The sequence below is a fragment of the Herpailurus yagouaroundi genome, unplaced genomic scaffold (assembly GCF_014898765.1).
Source record: "Herpailurus yagouaroundi ecotype Mexico unplaced genomic scaffold, PumYag 159, whole genome shotgun sequence".
Lineage (NCBI taxonomy): Eukaryota > Metazoa > Chordata > Mammalia > Carnivora > Felidae > Herpailurus > Herpailurus yagouaroundi.
This window is the reverse complement of record NW_024412400.1, coordinates 9345366-9368085: the sequence shown is the minus strand read 5'-3', so window position 1 is coordinate 9368085 and position 22720 is coordinate 9345366. Positions and strand designations below refer to the sequence as shown.

At 42.9% G+C, this 22720-nt stretch overlaps 1 protein-coding gene across 7 annotated transcripts in view; it reads left to right on the top strand.

Moving 5' to 3' along the window:
- The window catches only part of ULK4 (unc-51 like kinase 4), a 586637-nt gene that overhangs the window by 74276 nt on the left and 489641 nt on the right, over positions 1–22720 (top strand). For all 7 annotated transcript variants that reach the window (XR_005791953.1, XM_040479906.1, XM_040479903.1 and 4 more), the window contains one exon: positions 21815–21922. Coding sequence is in view for 6 of the 7 variants with exons in the window: in XM_040479906.1 (XP_040335840.1) it covers positions 21815–21922 (108 nt within the window). In the remaining variant the exon portion in view is untranslated. The remainder of the gene's footprint in view (positions 1–21814; positions 21923–22720) is intronic.

Sequence of the window (22720 nt, the reverse complement as noted above, 5' to 3'; positions counted from 1 at the left end):
AACCAAGCCTTTGTAGGATTGAGGTGATTGACTGGTATTTTAACTGCTTGAAAACAAAACTCCACACTCTTTGCAAGAAAATAAGATTATCCACAGGGTTCAGAGGAGAAACTCTTCATGACGCTCAGAGATTTCTTAGACTTGACACCAGAAGCATGATCCATAAAAGCCCCTCCTGCACCCCCACCCCCCAAAAAGCCCACAAAACAAAACAAAAAAAACCCAGCAGATTGGATTTCATCAAAGTGAGAAACTTTGCTGTGGTAGAGGCCCTGTTAAGATGATGAAAAGACAAACTACACACGGGAGAAAATGTTTGCAAACGACATGTCTGACAAAGAACTCGTTTACAATAGTAAAGAACTCTCAAAACTCAATGGTAAACAAACAAATGAATAAAAAAATTGGAAAATGGCCAATAGACGTGAGAGAGATTTCACCAAAGAAGACATATGCCTGGGAAATAAGTACATGAAAAAGTATTTAGCATTGTTACTCGTTATAGAAATGCAAACTAAGACTGCGTCTACACGTGTAGTAAAACGATTTAATAAATAACGACAGTACCAAGTGCTGGCAAAGATGCTGCGAACTGGACCTTTGTCCACTGCTGGTGGGAGCGTAAAAGACATTTCGGCAGTTTTCTAAAAAACGAAACCTACGTTTACCAGATGACTCAGCAGTTTTGCTCCTGGGCTCTATTTCAGAGAAATGAAATCTTCCGTTCATATAAAAGTCTGTATTTGGCGATTCATGCCAGCTTTATTTATAGTAGCCCAAACCTGAAAATACTGGCACATCCTTCAATTTGTGAGTCATATAAACCTTGGCACAATCCTTACCGTGGAATATTACTTAACAGTAAGGAGGAAGGAACTATTGATATGCACAGTAGTTTGGGTGGGTTCCAGGGGGTGTTGTGCTGAGTGAGAGACTGTGTTAATATATTATTCTTGAAATTACAAGATTACAGAGCTGGAAAACAGATGAGTGGTTTCTAGGGCGTAGGGAAACTGAGAGAAGAGGGGGGGTTTCACTGCAAAGGGATAGCATGAGGGAGGTCTTGGTGATCATGGAATACTTCTGTTGTGATTGCGTGAATCCACGCATGTGATAAAATGATGCGGAGCTCTACATACATGCTGTACCAATGCCACAGTTTTGGTTGTTGATATTGTACTGTAACTGTGCAAGACGTTACCGTTGTGGGAAACTGGAGGAAGAGAATATGGGATCTCTCTGTACGACTCTTGTGGCTCCCTGTGAGTCTACGATTAAGAAAAAGTATGTTTTCTAAGATATTTCTAAGATATTCCTAAAATATCTTAGAAAAACCCAGGTTTGTATCTAGGCCTCTTTCCCTTTAACCTGAAAGATCTACTTTAACATTTCACGTTAAATTCCGTCTGGAGATGAATTTACCCCTTTTCTCTTTATTTCTTCTTTATTTTTGAGAGTGTTTTCATAGATGACAGAATTCTGAGGTAGCACTTTTTTTTTTTCTTTCAACACTTCAAAAATATCGTTTTAGCGTCTTATGGCATGGATGGTTTCTGATAAGAAGTCTGCATTCTTTCATGTCCTTGTTTCCCAGTGTGTAATATATAGCACTTCTCTAATCGCTTTCAAGATTGTCTCTTTAGTTTTGATATTTTCAGCAGTTTGAGTAGCATCTACCTAGTGTCCTCTTTGTAGGTATATCTTGGGCCAGGTTCAACAAGATTCTTGGCACTGTGTGCTGATACCTATGATGAATTTTGGAAAAATTGCGACAATTATCTTGCCAAGTATTTCTTCCGTCTCATTTTATATTTCATGTGTAGCATAAACATATTTGTGTTGTGTATGAACTATTAAAATGTTGATTTAAAGTGAATTGTGATAATTTACAGATGCTCTTATAATCTGCAGAGTATCTAGTAAAAAATTAAATAGCTATAGCTAAATAGTCAATAGAAGGGATTAAATAGAATACTAAATGAATGCTCAATTCAAAATAAGTCAGCAACATAGAAAGAAAGGAAGAAAGAGCAAATGGGACAAAGGGAAAGCCATATAGCAAGATGATGGATTTAAACCTCCCCACATTAGTAATTACAGTCCGTGTTCGTGGCTTAAGTAGTCTATTCAAAAGGGGAGAGATGGTCCTACTGGATAAAGGAGAGAAACCTAGCTGTGTACACTTTAAATGAGACATACCTTAAAGAGAAAGATAAGCTAAAAAACATGCAAAAAGGATATACCATGGAAACACTAATAACAAGAAAACTTGTGTGGGTATATTAATAACCAAGTAGACATTAAGGGAGCATTATCAGAGATGAGGCTGAGTATTTTATAATGAAAGCTTCAATTCGTTAGGAAGTATGAACAGTCCTTAATCTGTATGTGTCAATAGTGCTTTAACATAGATGAAGAAAACTTTGCTAGAACTACAAGTAAAAGTAGGCAAATCCGTTCGGATTGTTAGATAGGTTTTAAACAAGGAGTCAGAAAGAACATGTAAGATTTGAATGATACAGATGAAAATGAACTAGTTTGACATTTATAGAACACTAACTCCAATAACTGTAAAACACATTCACCTGAAGTACACATTGAATGTTCCCTAAGATGACATTTTCAGCCACAAAAAACTGTATCTTAACAAAGGATTAAAATAAATTGGATTGGGGCGCCTGGGTGGCGCAGTCGGTTAAGCGTCCGACTTCAGCCAGGTCACGATCTCGCGGTCCGTGAGTTCGAGCCCCGCGTCGGGCTCTGGGCTGATGGCTCAGAGCCTGGAGCCTGTTTCCGATTCTGTGTCTCCCTCTCTCTCTGCCCCTCCCCCGTTCATGCTCTGTCTCTCTCTGTCCCAAAAATAAATAAACGTTGAAAAAAGAAATTAAAAAAAAAAAGAAAAAAAAATAAAATAAATTGGATTAATGACATTAACTAAAATTTAGACTAAATTCTCTGACTATAGTGAAATGAAATTAGAAATAGATAACAGGAGGAAATCTGGAAAATCCCCCAAATGTTTGGAAATAAAACACTTCTAAGCAAGTCATGTGCCAATAAAGACCGCTCAAGAGGATTTAAATAATACTGTAAAGTAAATGATAATGGACACCCGATACAGCAAAAATTTGGGGGGAATTTAACGTGGAATCAAGAGGGAAATAGCCATAGCGTGAAACGCCCCTACTACAACGGGAGTTCCAAAGACTCTAGTGTGCGTTGGAATTACCTGGGAGGTTTGTTAAGGTGCAGATTGTTGGCTCTCCCCCCCCCCCCCCCCCCATCATTTCTCATTCAGTAGGTCTGGAGTGGGGCATGGTGATTTGCATTTCTAATAAAGTTCCTGGGTGATTTTTGATGCTGCTGGTTGAGGGGCTATACTTTGAGAACCACCAGATTAGAAAGTAACTTTTAAGTTCCAATAGGAGGAGCTAGAAAGAGGGGAGCAACTTAAACCCAATGCAATGACAATAAAGGTATACTAAAAATAAGAGCCAGAATCATTGAATCAGGGAAGTAGTAATAGATAAAAACCAGTGAAACCGGTTGTTCATACTTCAGTAACTTAAAATTATTGAACTTCTAGCCAGATTGATTAAAAAACAGAGGAGATAGAAGTTAGCAATGTCAGAACTAAAAGGGAGAGAGCAGCATAAATCCAACATCCTTTAAAAGGTCTTAAGGGAATAATCTGAATGACTTTAGGTCTGCATACTTGCAGTTGAAACGAAATGGGCAAGTTGCCTGAATGACACAACTTTCTGGGATTGCCCTGATCAGAAAGAGAAATTTGGAGAGCCCTATGTCTGTTAATACATTGTTGAAAACCTTCCCGCCAAAAAAGCTCTGGGCTTAGATGACTTCTGGTGAATTCAGTCCCTGTATGTATAGCAGGATGTACATACGTAATGGTGTGTACATGAATATATATTTATATTTACCCTGATTTTCATTCGACATCAAGTTAATTTAGCCTTATGAGAAAATACGATACAGGCAACGTAGCATGAGTGACAACAGCTTGGTAGAGGTGTCCTCACGTAGGTGTGACCAGTGATGATCCGAGCCACTTTGCAGTTGGGAAGCATGTGGTTGAAAGAGGTGACACCGGATGGGTATAGAGCAACCCATTTTGGGGAAATCGTCATCTCCAGAGTTCCTTAAAGTTGTTTTCTTGTCACTGAGCCATCTATTACTGAGTTATCGGTCTTCGTGTATCGTCCATCCGTTTACCAACTCTTGATATTTGGCTGTCTGCATATCTAAATGTCTGTGTCTGAGAGTGCTTCATATATTCCGTGTTTTCTTCCAGTCTGTGGCTTGTCAGTTTCTTCTCTTTATATTGTAATCCAAAAGTCAATTTTGATTAAGTTTCAGCTTTCTTCTGTTACAGATCACGCTTTTCCTATCTAACGTAAAAAACAAAAACAAAAACAAAAAACTTTGTCTCTCCCAAGACCACAAAACATTTTTCCTGTGTTTCTTTGTAAATACTTGCAGTTTGGGATTTTATGAGACCGACATGCTGCTGGCTGCGCTGAGAGGGAAGCTTAAGTTTTGGATTTTATATTTGGGCCTATGATGTATTTTGAGTTAATTTTGTATGGGATATTAGGTACGGATCAAGGTTTGTTTATTTATTTATTTATTTTTGGCCTCTCATCATCAGATACTCAACGAGCACTTTCTTTAGGCAAAGTTCTGGAGACAGAACGATAAATAAAAAAGATGGTGTCCCTGTCCTCGTGGAGCTTTATAAAGGACAAAGGGTATTAAAGAGGAAGTCCTAATGGAGCCTACGAAGGAACCGTGGTGAAGCAAAAAGAAGCTCAGGATGGTTACTTTAGTAGAAGGGAAGGGACAACCATGTGCCAATGAGAAAATGCTTGTCCTTTTTATTCTCAGATTTAGGTTAAGTTGAAAACAGACCTTTCTCTTGGACGTGGCCAGAGGGATGGTTATTAGTGACCTTTCGTAAGTATCGTTTGTGTGGTAAGAAGCACGTAATGGTTGGGAATGATTGTGTAGAGAACCAGAGGTGAGCAGGTGGTAGGTATGTATCTAGATAAAGCAGTTTACCTGTGAGGATGAGGCACATGTCCATGCCAGTGGAAGAGACGGAGTCCAGAGGGAGGCATTGAAGATAAAGGCTAGTGAGGGGCTAGCTGAAAGCATATAATCCTTCACATGGGTGGGAGGGAATGACTGAGTAGGGTGATGGGCCTTGGGTCAGGGAAGGGGCACTGCATCCACTGTAACGAGGAAGAGAGGATTAATAACGGTAGGTGGAGCGGGGTAGGGGGGTATGATTTGCTGGTGAAAACATGCAGGGTCTTCATCTACTGGCTTCTGGCAATGGAAGTACATCAAGGTCAGCATCAGAAAGGGGAGTGGGTGTCCAGCGTATTTGAAGTAGGGGAGAAGCTATGAAGCTGTCCTCTTCCTGAATAGGAAAGCTGGCTCACCAGGAAAAGAAAATAGGGTTCCGTAGACCAAGCTTGTTGTAAAGAGCTTAAGGTGAAAGGAACCAATCTGCCTAGTTGTAGGACACTCTCCAGAAGACAGTTGGCTTTCAGTCACAGGAGTGGTTGAGTCCACTGGAGGGCGAGAGGCCACTTCTAAACCCTTTCACACAAGGCCCTATGATGTTGAGTTTTAGGCCCCAGAGCCCAGTCCTTGTAGGAAAGCAAGTCCGTGAGAAGTGAGCGTGCTCATTGGCATGGATGGTACGGTCTAGTTTTAACAACTATTGTGGAAGGGCTTTGAAAAAGGATCTTAAAAAGATGGGAGTGGAGATTAGAGAGTATTTGTATTTGAGAAGTACTGCAGGTATACTCAGGGTCTGGGATGGGACTGTGTGGTGAGCGGCTGAGTTGGGGTGGAGGAACAGGCCAAGGAGCTGAGTGATGAGGCCAAGGAACCGTGTGGTCAGGTGCTGGGTGTGGATGTCCGCTTGGATGAAGGTGTGGACAGGAGTACAGGTGGAAAGGAAGGTGAGGAGCAAGGAGCCAGCGTCCTCAGTGGCGAAGAGGAGGGACTGGGGAGTCCGTAGCCCAGGGCACCAGGGAGGCTAGTGTAATATGATGATGCAAGACTGAATTGTGGGTCCTTTGTCACGATGGAAGGTTTGGGAACGTTACCAGGAGTGAGAAGGACATCAGCCTTGTCTGACCTCCAAATACACTTTGAGTTAGGCTCGTTATTACCTTTGCTGTTTGACAGGGCAACAGGAACCATAAAAAGAGAGCTAGGTTTTCAACCAGAATCTCAGAGAAAATGATTTCTCTGTTTGGAAAGGGGCTCTTTAAATTTGGCCCATCATCAGGACTCCGTTGACAACAGTGTCGTGTGTTGCCCGCGTGTGGCAACTCAAGACAAAGCACTTGCTAAAATGTAGCCTGTGGGAAGAACTTCTCAAAAACTAGCCATGTTTCTGGTAATACTTTGCTTTCTGAAACCTACATTTGAGCAGGATCTTCTGGCTGACGGCAGTTTGTAAAAATGGCGCTAGATCTTTTCCTGAAAAAAAGGCTTGTCTCCCCCCCCCCCCCCCTTTTGTAACAGTTACATAGCGTCACAGTGCTTTGTACGCCACTCCAGGGTGGATGTAGTCTCCTCAGGAGTTTTTGTGTTGAGGGGCTGAGAGATGCCATCTTTTACATCAGATACTGTGAAACCATTTCTGGCTTGTTTGTAGCCCTGAGCTGAGCCTGTTAACAATCCTAATCCCCCACGTTGTTAGTTTCAGTGACTCTGCCCTTGTACCTCCTGCAAAACAAACTTGTTTTTCTGTTACTTGTTGGACAGCATGAGAGAAATTTTTTGAAAATAATAAAGCAACGGTTGAATAGTATTCAGGTCTTTGTGTAGAATGAAGTGAAACATTCTGCATTTGTTGTATTAAGCCATGATGCAGAAGTACGTATCATTTGGGGGAATTGCCGTGTTTGAGTCACTTTTGCATACAAATTAAATCTCTCACATCAAAGAATTCTTAAAAGGCCTGTTTCCTAATTTCTTATAATGGTAGAATTCATTTAATTTCTTACCTGACGTCTTACAGAATAATTTTTAGCTTCTGTGTTTTCTGCTCCAGTTTTTATGCTCATTTTACTTGGGCTATGCACATACCTTTGTTATAATATTTTTTGAGCAGCAGTTGTGAGGCTTATATGTTTGAATGTGATATAATTTAGTAATTCTTGGGAACCTAGCAGAGCATCACATTTAATTTTCTATTAGATGAAAGAAACCTGGAAAAAGAAGTGGTGATGGAGAGAATTGCACAAAACAGAACTAATCAGAGCTGATCCCTGAGGCAGAAAACTGCAATTTAAAATGAGCTTCCTTTGTATTTCTACTATTTGAGGAGTGTTGGTGGGCCAACTATTAAGAACATAGTAACAAGTGAATAATAGTAGATATGTATATAGCAAGCTCAAAACCACGGTATTGAGGTTATGTTCTTTGTGCCATAGCTTTTAAATATTCCAGGCCCTAAAAGACTCAATATTAATGAAGTACAATGGTACCTTTGTTTCTTTAAAAAATTGGTGTTTAGTTAGAGAGAGGGGGAGAATGCGGGTGGGGGAGGGGCAGAGAGAGCCAGCAAGATTCCCAAGCAGGCTCCTTGCGGTCAGTGCAGAGCCTGACTCGAACCTACAAACTGTGAGGTCATGACCTGAGCCAGAATCAAGAGTCAGACGCTTAACTGACTGAGCCACCCCGGTGCCCCTAACTTGGTTTCTTGAGAAAACATTTACATAGCTGGTGTGGTTGTGTTCTGCTGATCCCAAATAAAAATGTCATTTAATCCTCGATAAAGATACGTAGGTGTATCATGTATCATCCACCCCCCCCCCCCCCGCCCCCAGTCGCTCCTTCATTAGACACAGAAGAAAGGGTCTAGCAGGACAGTGTGGCAGTACCTGGAATATGTGTTTGCCTTTGTTTTTCCTGTCTGGACTGGCTTCTCTCTCCCTGTTGGTCAGGTCTGGTTGTGGTTGCCAGGGGGAGGCAGAGAAGGGTGGAAATGTTGGATGTGCGTCTCTTCCTAGGGGAGATGCTCAGAGTCCTGGCTGCAGTACCTTGTTAGAACAGCATGGCTTTCTTTATCGTTGAAGGCAGATTCTAGATTGAGGTCTCTGCAGACTGCCAGTGTCTTAACTTTGTACCACCCTCTCTTAGCCACTGCTACACAGTTGCCATTGGTGACCATTGTTGCTTGGTGAGTAGCCAAGAAGCAGAATTCAGGGGCTAATCTTCACATACCGAGATGACGTATGAATCCACTGTCCTTGGCAATTCCAACAGTTCCTTTGTTTTTTTAAAATTTTTTTTAATGTTTTATTTATTTTTGATAGCATGAGCAGGGGAGGGGCAGAGAGAGCGAGCGAGACCCAGAATCCAAAGCAGGCTCCAGGCTCCGAGCTGTCAGCACAGAGCCCAACATGGGGCTCCAACTCACAGACCGCTAGCTAGATCACGACCTGAGCCAAAATCAGACACTTAAACGACTGAGCCACCCACGCGCCCCCAGTTCCTTTTTTTTTTTTTTAATTTTAATTTGGGTAAAATGAACTCAGAATTATAAAATGAATAGTTTGTGAAGGCTTCAGAGGCTATTACTCAACATGAAACGTGACAGCTTACTCGTTGGTCAGTCTAAGTGTATGATGTTGGTGTGATTTTTTTTTTTTTCAAGAAGGAAAAGATGAATGCACCTACGAGTAGGGGTCAGGGGCACTGTCATTTCCAATGTTAATTGGTTTCAGAAACAACTGCGGGAAAAATTGGAAAGTGGGGCTTTCAAAGGGAATTCTATCATTCATGGTTCCGAACACATGGTATACTCAAATTGGGATAATTATCTGATGGTTCGTTTACAAAGGGGATAGTCCCGTTACCCAGGGTTAGGGATAGTGGAGTTGCCCTTACTTCTTGGTCCAAAGAGAAGAAGGGGGGTGGGGTGGATGCCATTTCTGGAACAACATTTGGGAGTCGCAGTGGGAGGCTGATTGAAAGGGGCAGTACCGTGGATGTTAAGATGGCTCAGGTGCAGGGACAGGGATGGTTAATTGATACCTGGAATAGGCATCTGCCCCTGTGAGGACAAAATGTCATTCCCTTCATGATCAGAGAGTTTCAGTGTAATCAGCCTGCCACTGTGTGATCACCTGGGTCCTCTAGGGAACAGAGTTACATCAAGACTCAGTGTTGGTCTCTGTTCATGGCAGGCTGGAACTTGGCAGTGGCCAAGTCGTCCTTTGTGAGCACAATTCCATGTTGTGGGGCCCGTGCAGAGTCACCAGTCTGGCCTCCATGCTGTTTTGGCTGTACATGGGTTCCTTGAGCAAGCACCAGGGTAACTGGTGAAGAATGTTGACTGGCACCCACAGGTGGTTCTGCTTTTCCAGCTGACTGTTGATCTCCTCTGGTGGGCATTTATAGGGTGGGTTATGAATGTATTTACACTCTGCTCCCATTCAAGAGGCCTCCGTCTATACTTCTTTCCCCACACTTTTTTTTTGGCGGGGGGGAATGTATAATTTTGTTCTTTCTAGTTAGCTACTGCCTCTGAGTTGGTATAGACCCATCCTTTGGTCCACCTCTCTCGTTTAGAGAAGTACCACCCACAATTTTGCCTACTTGGAGCATTTCCTTTCACCATTGTCTTTGTGGACCAAATTGAATGGGGTTGCAGTGACGTGGCCATCCACTTCCTGCTGATTCAGACATAACATGCAGATCCATATGCAAACCAGGTTTATGCTTTTTTCTCCTGAGAGGGAGGAAATCTAGAACATTCTGGGAAATCATGAGTATAGGCCGAGGAACAGGGAGGCAGCTGAGCAGTGGGAGCAGATAATCATGGGAGTCTGAGTCACCTGCATATGGAGTGAGTGAATCTGCTTGGCCCGGGCCCATTGTTACCATTTTAATTGAAAAGTAAAATGCTGCTGTGTGTAACCCATGTTACGGGTAACATCCAGTTCATGATGGGCAGGGCAGGCCCCATATTATTCCAGGGTTCCGCAGCAAGCCAGGAGCTGCTTTTGAGATGAAGGACAGTTGTTGACGGAGGGCAGGACAGGGCCTTGTTCCAGAATCCTTGAGGTCTGTGCTAGGAGTCTGCTGCTATGGCTTGCCATAGGCTTTGCATAGCATTGCTGTCGGCCACAGTTACATACAATAGCATTGAGTCTGCTGAGTCTTAAGACCCAGCTGGCAGAGAAGCTTGTGCTTTGGCTTGGACCTGCTGCAGAACCCTTTCTTGGGCCCCTCTCAAAACCGGCAGCCTTATCAATGATCAGGAAATGGATTGGAGCCTATAAAACCCAAACAGACTCCCCCACTATTGAACCTCCTTATCTAGGTGGGTAATGCGAGGTGCAGCAACTTCTCTTTTACTTCATTATTATTTTTTAAAGTTAATTTATTTTTGGTGGGGGGGTGAGCAGAGTGAGAGAGAGAATCTCAGGCAGGTTCCCCGCTGTCAGCACAGGGCCGTGTGCGGAGCTCAATCCCATGAACCATGAGAACATGAGCCGAAATCAAGAGTCGGACGCTCAACTGACAGCCACCCAGGCACCCCTCTCTTAATTTAGAAGGAGTATTATTTATTACATGCCCCAAGACCGCTGGATTCCTAGGTACTTCACCAGTGTAATAGACCAAGGGCTTTTGCAGGATTTATCTCCTACCCTCTGGCATACAAGCTAGGGTGCTACTTACCAGGTCTAGTTAGCATGTCACCAGTATAATGAAACAGTAGGATATCCTGCAGATTATCAAGGTGATGGGGGTTCCTCTGGACTATATTATGACAGAGCAGGAGACTTGACGTGGGGGCAATTTAGTAAGTTGAAACTGCCTCTGATTTTATTTACTGATCGGACTGGGAAAGAAAGCATAAGGAGTGCCAGGGGCTATGTTAATTTGGTTCAGTAAAGATAGCACGGCTGAACTGCAGCTCTAATAGGCATCGTCTGCTGATTAAATTTGCAGTAATCTGTAGTCCTGCTCTGTAACCCATGTGGCTTCTGTACTGGCCTGACAGGCAAGTTAAACGGGGACGTGGTAGAAATCACCATCCCTGTACCTCTCAAGTATTTGGTACCATTGAGTCCTAATAATTGACCTGGCTGGATATGACCTGCTTTTGGTTTCCTGTCATTGGGTGGGCAGGCAGGGAAGGTGTTGTAGTTCCAGGACCTTCTACTTTGTCTCTTGGTACTCTGAATAGACCTCAGTCCACTCGCTGGGAATCCATTGTGGGGATCCTGCTAGTTGCTGAGTGTATCTTTTCTCATTGTATGTTCTAGACCTAGGAAAATAACTGAGGATAGGTCCACGGGCCCACTGGACAGATGTGAGATGGGTTTAGTAAGATCCCATGTGGCACATGGCCTTGAGAAGCTCTTTCTTGATCTGACTACCGCAGTACAGTGGTTTCTTAGGTCTCCAGAGATCAGCCCAAGTTCAGAGCCAGAGGGTCTGGGCGTTTCCCTTTTCCCAGTGCTCAGTCCCATGGTAAATGTCTGAGGACAGTCTGGGGAAGGAAGGTGGTGGGGAACATCCCCAGCATTTGCTCTGTGGCCATTTTGTAGGGATCTCTTCGGAGGGGACCATTAGCTTAATGGAGGAGCTCTGGGTCTGTGAAGCAGCTTGGGCCTGGGGTCTGGATGAGAGGCTGTCCTTGTCTTGGACTCCAGGGGGTCAGAATCTGTGATCACAGGTTGCGTGTGACTCACGGTGGCACTTGTGCCTACAGTTAAGTGCTGCATGGGCTTCTACCCTTGCTGGATCCCATCCCATTATTCCCATTGTGACCAGAGAACCCAATTCCACTGTCGGTTTGCTCCACTGTCCCTTCTGGCCTGTCAAGGGTAGCCACCTCAGAGCTTCTCAAAGATGCTGGTGTCCCTCTCACTAAGGCATGCTTTTCAGGCCCACCTTGGAGGGATGGTTTAGGGGGTGGCTGGGCAGGTTGCATTTTGTAGAACCATGTCAACATTTTCAGTTCCCTGAGCTTTCAGACTCTGTTTTCTGTAATTCGGATGTCCAGGCTATGCCCTGGACCGACTAAACCAGAGTCTCTGGGGCTAGATGTAGGTATCTATAGTTTTTAAAGCTTTGCAAATGATTCCAATGTGCAGGCAATATTGAGTTCCACAGTAGTGATTTCAGTGTTGTCCTAGACCTTAAGCATCACTGGGCAACTTGTTAGACGTCTAGTACAGATTCTCAGGCCCCCCACCCCAGACCTACTGAATGAGAATCTCTGGGGGTGGAGTTCAGCAGTGTATCTTTACAAATTCTTCGGTGATTATGAAGCACAATAAAATTGAGAACCACTGCTCTACAGTCTCGGGGAATCCTAGCATTTTGACCTCATTAACTGTAGACCATCATTAAGGTCAGGTTGCTGCTGGTCAGCCTGGCAAAGTCCCAGGTGCTTGAATCTGTGGTCTCCCAGGTGAGAGGCAATGTGAATGTGATCTGCAGACTTGCTTTTCAGACCTGGTTCAATTCTTAGGGAAGATTTCCTCCCTGCCTCCCACTGTTTCATTCAGTACCAAGATCTCAAGATTCCTTACCATCCTCTTTTGTAGGCTGGTTCACTTTTTATTCATATATCCTTGGGGTTTCTTTTCTTTTCTCTTCTTTTCTTTTTTAAATATGGTTTATTGTCAAATTGGTTTCCATGCAACACCCAGTGCTCATCCCAACAAGTGCCCTTCTCTCTGCTCATTACCCACTTCCCCTCTCCCCCACCCCCCATCTATCCTTGGTTTGCTCTTAGTCCTTAAGAGTCTCTTATGGTTTGCCTTCCTCCCTCTCTGTAACTGCCCCCCCCCTCCTCCCCCGTGGTCTTCTGTTAAGTTTCTCAAGATCCACATATGAGTGAAAACATTAGGGTATCTGTCTTTCTCTGCCTGGCTTATTTCACTTAGCATAACACTCTCCAGTTCCTTCCACGTTGCAGCAAATGAAAGGATTTCATTCTTTCTCATTGTCAAGTAGTACTCCATTGTATATATGAACCACGTTTTCTTTATTTATTCGTCAGTTGATGGACATTTAGACTCTTTCCATAATTTGGCTATTGTTGAAAGTGCTGCTATAAACAATAGGGGACATGTGCCTCTATGCATCAGCACTCCTGTATCTCTTGGGTAAATTCCTAGCAGTGCTATTGCTGGGTCATAGAGTAATTCTATTTTTAATTTTTTGAGGAACCTCCACACTGTTTTCCAGAGCAGCTGCACCAGTTTGCATTCCCACCAACAGTGCAAGAGGGTTCCCGTTTCTCCACATCCTTGCCAGCATCTGTAGTCTCCTGATCCATCCTTGGGGTTTCATCTGAAGGTGAATGTGAATGGTCTCCTATATTTGATGCCACACTATGGGCAGGCCCTGAGGTGTGTCTCTTGTTCCGTTTCAAAAGGTTGTTTCAAGATCACCAAGATTTAGTACATGCTGCCAGGGTTAAAGTATCTTGAGGGTTTACTTATTTCTCTGTTTTCCTCTTTTCTCTCTACTTTTGGTCTTTGAGGTTTCCTTAATTTCTTGCCGGTTCAACTATGCATTTTATAAAGCTACTTAAAAAGATTTTTTCCAGCATTTTTTGTTATTTTCAGTGGGAGGAGTATTCAGGATATTTTGTCTACCACCCATCAGAATGTACAAAAGAATTTTAACGGTTACTCAGGTTTCACACGACAGATTTGTTGCAGTCTGACCTCTGATTTCTTAATCTGCATAGCAAGATCTATGCAGATGCTTTTAATACACTGCTTTTCTAGTAGTTGGTGCCTTGCATTCATGGTGGCAGATCCATGACATAAATGTTGATGGCAGATTTTAGCTGCCATACAAATGGTCATCTTTCCTTCTTAGATGTGTGTGTCATAGTTTCCTGTTTTATTAGTGATTATTTGAATTATGAAAACTCTGTTATTTCTGTGTATAACTAGGATGGTCTCCTTGAATTGAATGAGGGATCAGTCTCCTGACTGGCTAGTTTATGTTGTGGTAACGAAGACCTTGGACGTCTCGGGCTCACCTTTGATCCTGCGGGCCTAGGTGGCTCCAAGGGCAGCTGACCTCAGAATTCCTGGCTGTTTCCACATTTCCATCTCCATCCAGTGTCGTGCTTGAACGTTTCCTGGGGCAGGGAAGAGAGGCGGGAACATTGCACGTGGGTGTATGGACATCGTTTCCACGTTCAGTAGGCTGGAACTAGTCACACCAAGGGGGCTGGGGAATCTTTTTGTGTGTCCAGGAAAGGAGGGGCACTGTTGGCCACTTTTCCGGGTTGACTCTGCCTAACTGTAGCCTAATGGGTATTTATTAGGGGATGAGCAAGGTCAAAGGCTCCAAGAGACTGCTTTGGAGCAGTGAGGACCTGGCGGCACTGGAAGGCCTCTGGAGCAGGACCCTCTTGGAGTCTTGCTTGGGGCCACTGCCAGAATGAGTGAGTGAAGGTCAGCTATGCCATTACTGTGGGTCACTCCACTCAAGGTTCATCTTTCTCTCTCTCCCTCTCTCCCTCTTTCTCTCTCTCTCTTTCTTTTTCTCTCTTTCTCTTCCTCTCTCTCTCTCTGTTTCTTTTAAATATTGATTTTTGGGAGAGTGTGAGCATGAGTGGGGGAGGGACAGAGAGCGGGAGACAGAGGATCCGAAGCAGACTCTGTGCTGAGCTCAGGAACCGTGAGGTCCAGACCTGAGCTGACGTTGGACGCTTAACCAGCTGAGCCACGCAGGTGCCCCAGGGTTCATATTTCTGAGCAAGAGCCCCGCTGGCTGAGTTTAGGATCGTGGCCTTCTCTTGACTGCACCACACTGTGGGAGGAAAGAGGTTCTGAGGGGAGTTGGGGACCCTTTCAGGTTCCATATTTAGGGTGCAGAATGCCTGTTTTGTCGTCCCACATACTAAACCCAGTACAGGAAAGGTATTTAGCCACAAAAGAGGTTGAGGAGTATTAGGAAGAGGGACTGGATGACCGGTGACCAAAAAGTGACCGGTTTCTTTTGCAGTTGAAATTTGTTGACACCTAATTTAAAAACAAAACAAGAGGCTATGAGGTTGATAGAGTTGGTATACCGAGTGCTTCCAAACTTTCTGTATGACTGTAAAAGACGGCATAAGAAATCTGCTTAGGTGTTTTGTTTGCTTTTCCTGACAGTTTTCCTTTTTCTTTTTTTAAACGTTTATTTTTGAGAGAGAGAGAGAGACAGAGAGAGAGAGAGACCGAGACCTTGGATGCATGACTGGGGAAGAGGCAGAGGAAGAGTGAGACGGAGAATCCCAAGCAGGCTTTGCACTGCCATTGCAGAGCCCCGTGCGGGGTTGGAACCCACAAACACGAGATCATGATCTGAGCTGAAATCAAGTGTTGGATGCCCAAGGAACTAAGCCACCCAGGCGCCCCGACAGTTTGTTGTTATTAAGAGAAGGAATCCACCGATTATAGGTTATTTGTTTATATTTAGGCCTCGACAGGGAAGTGACAAGTTAGCAGTCCTTACTTGAGGTTCCCCATTGCCTGATTTTAGGAGTTAGATGCCAACTGATACTGAGATAATTAAAGGTTACGTCCACGGAGATAATGTTAAAACTTTGATGTCAAGATGTCACCAGGAGAGGTTCATGCAGACTACGCTGCTTCGTTGCAATAATATTTTTGGTTATTAAATACAGAACAGAATTCTATTCCCGTCAAGCAAGTTTGCCATCTTTCTTCTGCATCATTGACCTGTCTTTATGTGTCAAGACTTCCTTCTCTGCCTCACTTTTTAACCAGCACTTGTGAAAATGAGGGTTTAAGTTTCAAGTCCACAGGTGTGATTTTACTTGTGAAGGCTTAATCAGAAACGCAGGACCCGAAGGAATGTAAGATTCAGTACAAATAAAATTCAGGCAAGAACTGTGAGGCTCACAGTGTTCTTATTTTATATGCCCTCACTACGTTTGGGACATTGAAAGTGGGGTTCTAAGAAAGAAAAAGCCTGGGCAGAGTGCTGTCCGTTGGGATTCTTGGTTTACTTGAGTTTGTGGGTGGAATACCTCTTATTTCAGAGGTTAGGGGAGAATACTGAACAACATCTAATTTAAAAGGTTATGGTATAGCTCTTACGATGACTGCTGCTGTGTCTCCTATTGGGAGTAGTTAGGTAGGGCTTTAAAAATGTCCCTGTGGGGTAAAAACACTGACTAGGAAATGCCAGCTACTTCCTGGATCTGGAGTTTAGTTCAGTTTCTGTTTGTAGCTGTTAATTGTATACCTGTGAACATGGACACTTAAGAACTATTTTGAGGGTCAAGAGCAAGCAACTGATATCTGTGCAAGTGTCCAAGCATTAGTTTTATAACTGCGGAACTTCCAAGCTTCGGTATTCATACTTCTTAGTTCGTCATCTTCCTGTCTTTTGGCCTCTGACCTGAGAGACTCAGTCCAGGCTACGTGAGATTGGTGCACATTTGACCATTTAGTTCAATCTGATGCCTTCGTATAACGCCAGAAGAGGCCTCATTCCACCTTGTCAGAGTTGTGATAAAATGGGTTTGGATTTCAAAGCAGTTTAAGAAATAGTACAATCTTAAATTATTATGTGTAGTGGCCAATCGACCAATCATGGCTTTAGTTGCAGAAGGATGGTCTCCATTAACGACGGTGTATATTTGCCTCAAAGCACAGTGATGCTAGAAATAAGCCCTCTCCCACCTCCTCATTTTCCTTTACTTAGGTTTTTCAAAAAATGGCACACAATACTAGCATAATGCTTGAATATCTGCCCTGTTTCTCCCCCCCCCCCCCCCTCAGTTTCAGTGTTAGAAGGCCAGGTGAATTTTCACAGAATACAGGAAAACATACATAAGAACAGTATCTTCGAATTACTCATATTTTTGAGTTTGAAGAAGGACTAAACAAATCTATTTTTAACCTTTTGTTCTGTTTAGTATTGGCATTTTCAAATGTCATTGTACCTAGGTCAACGAAAACTTGTTTTTCTCTTTGGTTATTTGTCCCTCATGTGGAATGGTTATTATTCTTACAGTTGTGCTTTTCAATATTAAAATTTCTTTAAAAATGACAAGTGAAGGGGCGCCTGGGCGGCTCAGTTGGTTTCGTGTCCGACTTTGGCTCAGGTCATGATCTCATGGCTTGTTGAGTTTGAGCCACACATGCTGGGCTCTGTGCTGACAGCTCAGAGCCTGGAGCCCGCTGCGGGTTCTGTGTCTCCCTGTCTCTTTGCCTGCTTGCACTCTGTCTCTGTCTCTCTCTCAAAAAATAAACATTAAAGGAAAAAACAAGTGGAAAATCTATGCAAATAACATTGCAGACAAGCATTCTGTGTTGTGTACTGTTTAGTGCTATCCAAAGTTAAACTGTTTTGCAAATGAGCTGTCCACTGGCTGTGCTGTTACTAGCTTGGATTATATGATGTGTATCTGTTTACAAGACACTAAGCTCCAAAGCAATTTCTGTTAAGCTGCAGGCGGTTCAGACAGTTTTATCTCTTTAAAGATCTTCAGCATTAAAGTGTTTTTAATTTCAAGTGACGTTGACGGATTCAAAAGGCCAGTGGATTCGACAATGGGGAAATATTGTAAATCCCTGCCACTAACTTTGTGAAGCAGAAAGTAGGATCTAGGGTTTCAAATGTAGTATGAGGTTGACTCTTTAAAAGAATTAGGCCTTTTACTTGGAGATAATTGTAGATCATATGCCTTCGTAAGAAATAGTACAGAGATACTGTGTATTCTTGATCCAGTTTTTCACAATGGTAACATCTTGGGAGTCCTATGGTATGATATTACAGCCAGGATACTGACACTGAAAGAGTTAAGGAACAGAGGCGTTTCATCACCAAGAATAGTTCATGTTGCTGTTTATCATTTGTCTCACCCCCACTCCGACCGCTGGCAACCACTGATCTATTCTCCATTTCTATACTTGTATAATTTTGAGAATGTCATGAGTGCAGTCATATCGTGTAGCCTTTCGGGACTGGCTTTTAGACTTTGGTGTCATTCTTTGGAGATTCATCCAGGTTGTTCCACGTGTCAGTAGTTGGTTCCTTTTTATTGCTTAATGGGACTCCATGGTATCAGTTGTACCACAGTTCGTTTAACCATCCCCCTGTCGAAAGACACCAGAGTCATTCCCAGGTTTGACAGTTACGAGTAAAGCTCTTACAAACACTGACGTACAGGTCTTCGTGTGGATGAAAGTCTTCATTTCTCTGGGAAAAATGCTTAAGATTTGGGGTTCAGGAAAGAGTGGACTTGCCACCAAATTACAGTTTCTCTGGGATGTATGCTTAGGGGTACGGTTTGCTGGGTCCTTTGGTATATGCATGTTGAGTGTTTTTTGGTTTTTGTTTTTTTTTCCCAGACACTGCTGCGGTTTTCTAGAGTAGCTGTACCATTTTGTATCCTACCAGTAATTTCTGAGTGGTCTAGTTTTTCTCCATCCTTAGCAGCAGTTGGTGGTGTTGCTGTTTTTATTTTTTTATTTTTTTATTTTTGCCATTCTGATAGGTGTGTAGTGTTATCTCATTGTGGTTTTAATTTGTATTTCCTTAACTGCTAATGATGTTGAACATGTTTTCATGTGCTTATTTGTCAACTGTGTATCTTCTTTGATACACTGTCTGTGCTTTTGGTGCCCAATCTACTTTTTACCTAGACTCTGAAGAGTTTACCCCATTCTCCCCTCCCCTAATTTTATAGTTTCATGTTTTACCTTTAAGTCCGTGATCCATTTTAAGTTCGTATGTTGTATGAAGCGTTAGACTTAGGTTGAGGCTTGCTTTTTGTTCGTCCTTTGGATAGTCCATTGCTCCAGCATCATTTTTTTTTTTAATTTTTTTTTTCAACGTTTATTTATTTTTGGGACAGAGAGAGACAGAGCATGAACGGGGGAGGGGCAGAGAGAGAGGGAGACACAGAATCAGAAACAGGCTCCAGGCTCTGAGCCATCAGCCCAGAGCCTGACGCGGGGCTCGAACTCACGGACCGCAAGATCGTGACCTGGCTGAAGTCGGATGCTTAACCGACTGCGCCACCCAGGCGCCCCAACTCCAGCATCATTTGTTGAAAAGGCTGACTTTCCTCCTTTGGATTGCCTTTGCACTTTTCTCAGAAATCAGCAGGCCGTACTTGTGGAACTATTTTTGGATTCTGTGTTCCATTGATCGATATATCTGTCTCTGGCAGTGCCTCACAGATTTTGATTACATTATGTATATACTGAGTGTTGAGATCAGATTAATTCAGCACATTTTTCCCAAATTGTTTTGGCTATTCTATTTATTTTACCTTTACACATAAATTTTGTTTTATTAAAATTTTTTTTAATGTTTATTTTTGAGAGAGAGACAGAGTGCAAGTGAGGGAGGGACAGGGAGGGAGAGGGAGACACAGAATCTGAAACAAGCTCCAGGCTCTGAGCTTCAGAGCCTGATGTGTGGGGCATGAACTCACAGACCATGAGATAATGACCTGAGCTGAAGTTGGATGCTTAACTGACTGAGCCACCCAGGTGCCCTTTATTTATTTTTTTTTAAATTTATTTTTGAGAGAGAGCGCAAGGGACAGAGAGACAGAGATCGAGGATCTGAAGCGGGCTCTGTGCTGACAACAGACAGTCCAATGAGGGGCTCGAACTCTTGAACTGTGAGATCATGACCTGAGTCGAAGTTGGCACTTAACCAACTGAGCCACCCAGGCGCCGCTACCTTTACGCATAAATTTTAGAATAATCCTGTTGATATCCATAAACTTTTGTCTAGGATTTTGATAGGAATTGCATTAATCTGGGCTATTGGGTTGGGGAAAATTGACATCTCTGCTATATTGTCTTCCCATCTAGTATACCTCTTGTGTATTTGTTTATAAGATGGTCAGGAGTGGCCACCAGAGGACACAGAGGAGAGGCTCGGGAAAACAAAGTGTATTATACTAATAGGTCCTTGAGACTTAGCATGGCATGCCACACATGGCCACATGGAAGAATACCACGGTGGTCAGGAGGCAAAAGATGGCGGTGATGGGCCTGCTTAAGCCATAGCCTTTATTGGGATTTCTACAGGAAAGGCATGGCAAGGGTAGGGTGAATAGCTTGGAACTGACTAGTTGAATAACTTAAGTAGGCTCTGGGCTATTGGGATAGTTGGATAGTAACTGTCCCTGGGATGATTAAGGCAGAAGAATATTACCTTCTGGGGGGGGGGTGTATGGGCCAGATAGAGGAGGGTATGGCTCTGGATTGGTTAGTTTGCATATGAAAGAAAATTTTCTGAGCCTTTGCTGTCTCTAAGAATTGGCTAGCCTTGGGAGGGTCAGTCTCTGCATAGTCAGAAAGGTTTTTTAAGATGTCAATACATCATAATTACATAACGATACAGTACACACAAAAATTCATCTTTCCATTTATTTAGATCTTCTTGGATTTCTTTTAAATGATATTGTGTAGTTAGAACATGTAGATCCTTTATATGTTGGATATATATATATGTATATATACACATACACACACATATATATTTTAATATTTGTTTATTTTTGAGAGAGAGAGTTCTAGCAGGAGAGGGGCAGAGAGAGGGAGACACAGAATCTGAAACAGGCTCCAGATTCTGAGCTAACATTATGAGCTGTTAGCACAGAGCCTGATGTGGGGCTCGAACTTGGGAATGGCAAGATCATGACCTGAGCTGATGTCGGACCCTTAACTGACTGAGCTACCCAGGCACCCCTTGTTCGGTTTATATTTAAGTATTTAATATTTTTAGTGATTGCAAATAGCATTTTTTTTTAATGCTCATTTATTTGTGAGAGAGAGAAAGAGAGAGGGAGGGAGGAAAGAGGGAGTGGCAGAGAGAGACAGAGAGACAGAGACAGAGACAGAGAGAGAGAGAGAGAGAGAGAGAGAGAGAGACAAGGAATCTGAAGCAGGCTCCAAGCTCTGAGCTGTCAGCACAGAGCCCGTTTTGGGGCTGGAACTCACAAATTTCGAGATCCAGACCTGAGCCGAGGTTTTATGCTTAACCAGCTGAGCCACCCAGGAGCCCCTGAATTACGCTGTTTTAGAGAAGTGCTTCCACACTACGTATTTTGTTTGTTTGTTTCAGAATCGGGCCCCTCTATATGTAGCATCCTGAACATACTCTATCTTAGTTTATGGTCACACTGTGATTTCATTGACGTGTGTTCTGGTGTATGAATTCCGGCAATGAGTGTATGTAATTTTCTTAGCATGACACCTAGGGAATTAACTGGATTTGATAAAATAGCTTACTGAATTTTTAAGTGGATTATATTGATACTTCGGAATAACATTTACTACTCTGAGATTTTGGGAGGAGCCATTTAAAAGTTTAAGGCAGTGTAAGACTTTTTTCGAAGTTGGAGGTGCTGGAGCATGGTAGGCTCTGTCCTGCCATCTGTGTTCAGTTCCTGGTATCAGAGTGAACTGGACGGAGACCTGCTGTCCCTCTTTGAAGCCTGCGTTCCTTGTGTTTAGAGACTGAGTAACAGTGGCCTTGCAGGATCAGCGATGCAGTGCAAGCTCTTAGTAACTGACAAGTGCCATATGTATGTGCCTTTCCTTCACTAGATACATTTTTACCTTTCTCTGGGACACTTACTGCTTTCTCAGGAATAAGACCCATGTTTTGAAAGTAATTTGGAAACTAGTTCTTAAAAATGGAGAGTGAATTTTGTTGAGTGTCTTTTACCTATAGGTTAAAGAACTAAGAGATACATATGAACTAATCTCTCTCTCTTTTTTTCCCCCTTTTTCAGGCAATTACTGTCTTAACTGAGTTAATTAGGGAAAACTTCAGAAATAGCAAATTAAAACAGTGCCTCTTACCAACCCTTGGGGAGCTGATCTACCTTGTAGCCACCCAGGTGAGACCTTCTGATTACCTCTGTTGCTGTTTGACATGTTCTGACATATCCTGGCTAACAAGCGTTAATATCCTATAAAAGTTGTTTTGGTTTCGCCCCTTAGAGCGTTGCATGTTGGAATCAGCTTGTCCAGTTCTGCAAATCATTAAAAAAAAAAAAAAAATTACATTGACTGCAGATCAATTTGGGAAGTACTGTTATCTTGATAATTTTGAGTCTTCTGCTGTGTATTTGGAATTGTACTGAATGTGTCTTTTTTTTTTTTTAATGTTTTTATTTTGGAGAGAGAGTGAGCATGAGTGGGGGGGAGAGGGACAGAGGAGGAGAGAGAGAGAGAATCGCAGGCAGGCTCCATGGTCAGTGGTCATTGCAGAGCCTGACATGGGGCTCGATGCCATGAGCCTGGGGTCATGACCAAGTTTTGCAGGCCCCCAGAGTAAAAGCAGACTTTCGGTGCTCAGCTTAGCCTTCGTGCTTGCAGTTATCTAACTTTTGGTTTGATTCTTTGTTTCCCTGTCAGATCTCTGATGCATTGTGAGGATGTCAGAATAAAAAGAGTTGCTTTCATTAGAAGAGTGGTCAGGTGCCTAGTTGGCCATCTGATCAGGGATGAGAGTGTAGTGTAATTCTTTTTGTTGTTGTTTCTTTTCTTTTTTTGAATTATTATTATTCCCTCCAGCTTAATTGAGATATAATTGGCATGGAGCCAACTGTACCTGTTTAATGATTACAATTTGGTCAATTTATACACACACACACACACACACACACACACACACACACACCTGTGAAAGCATC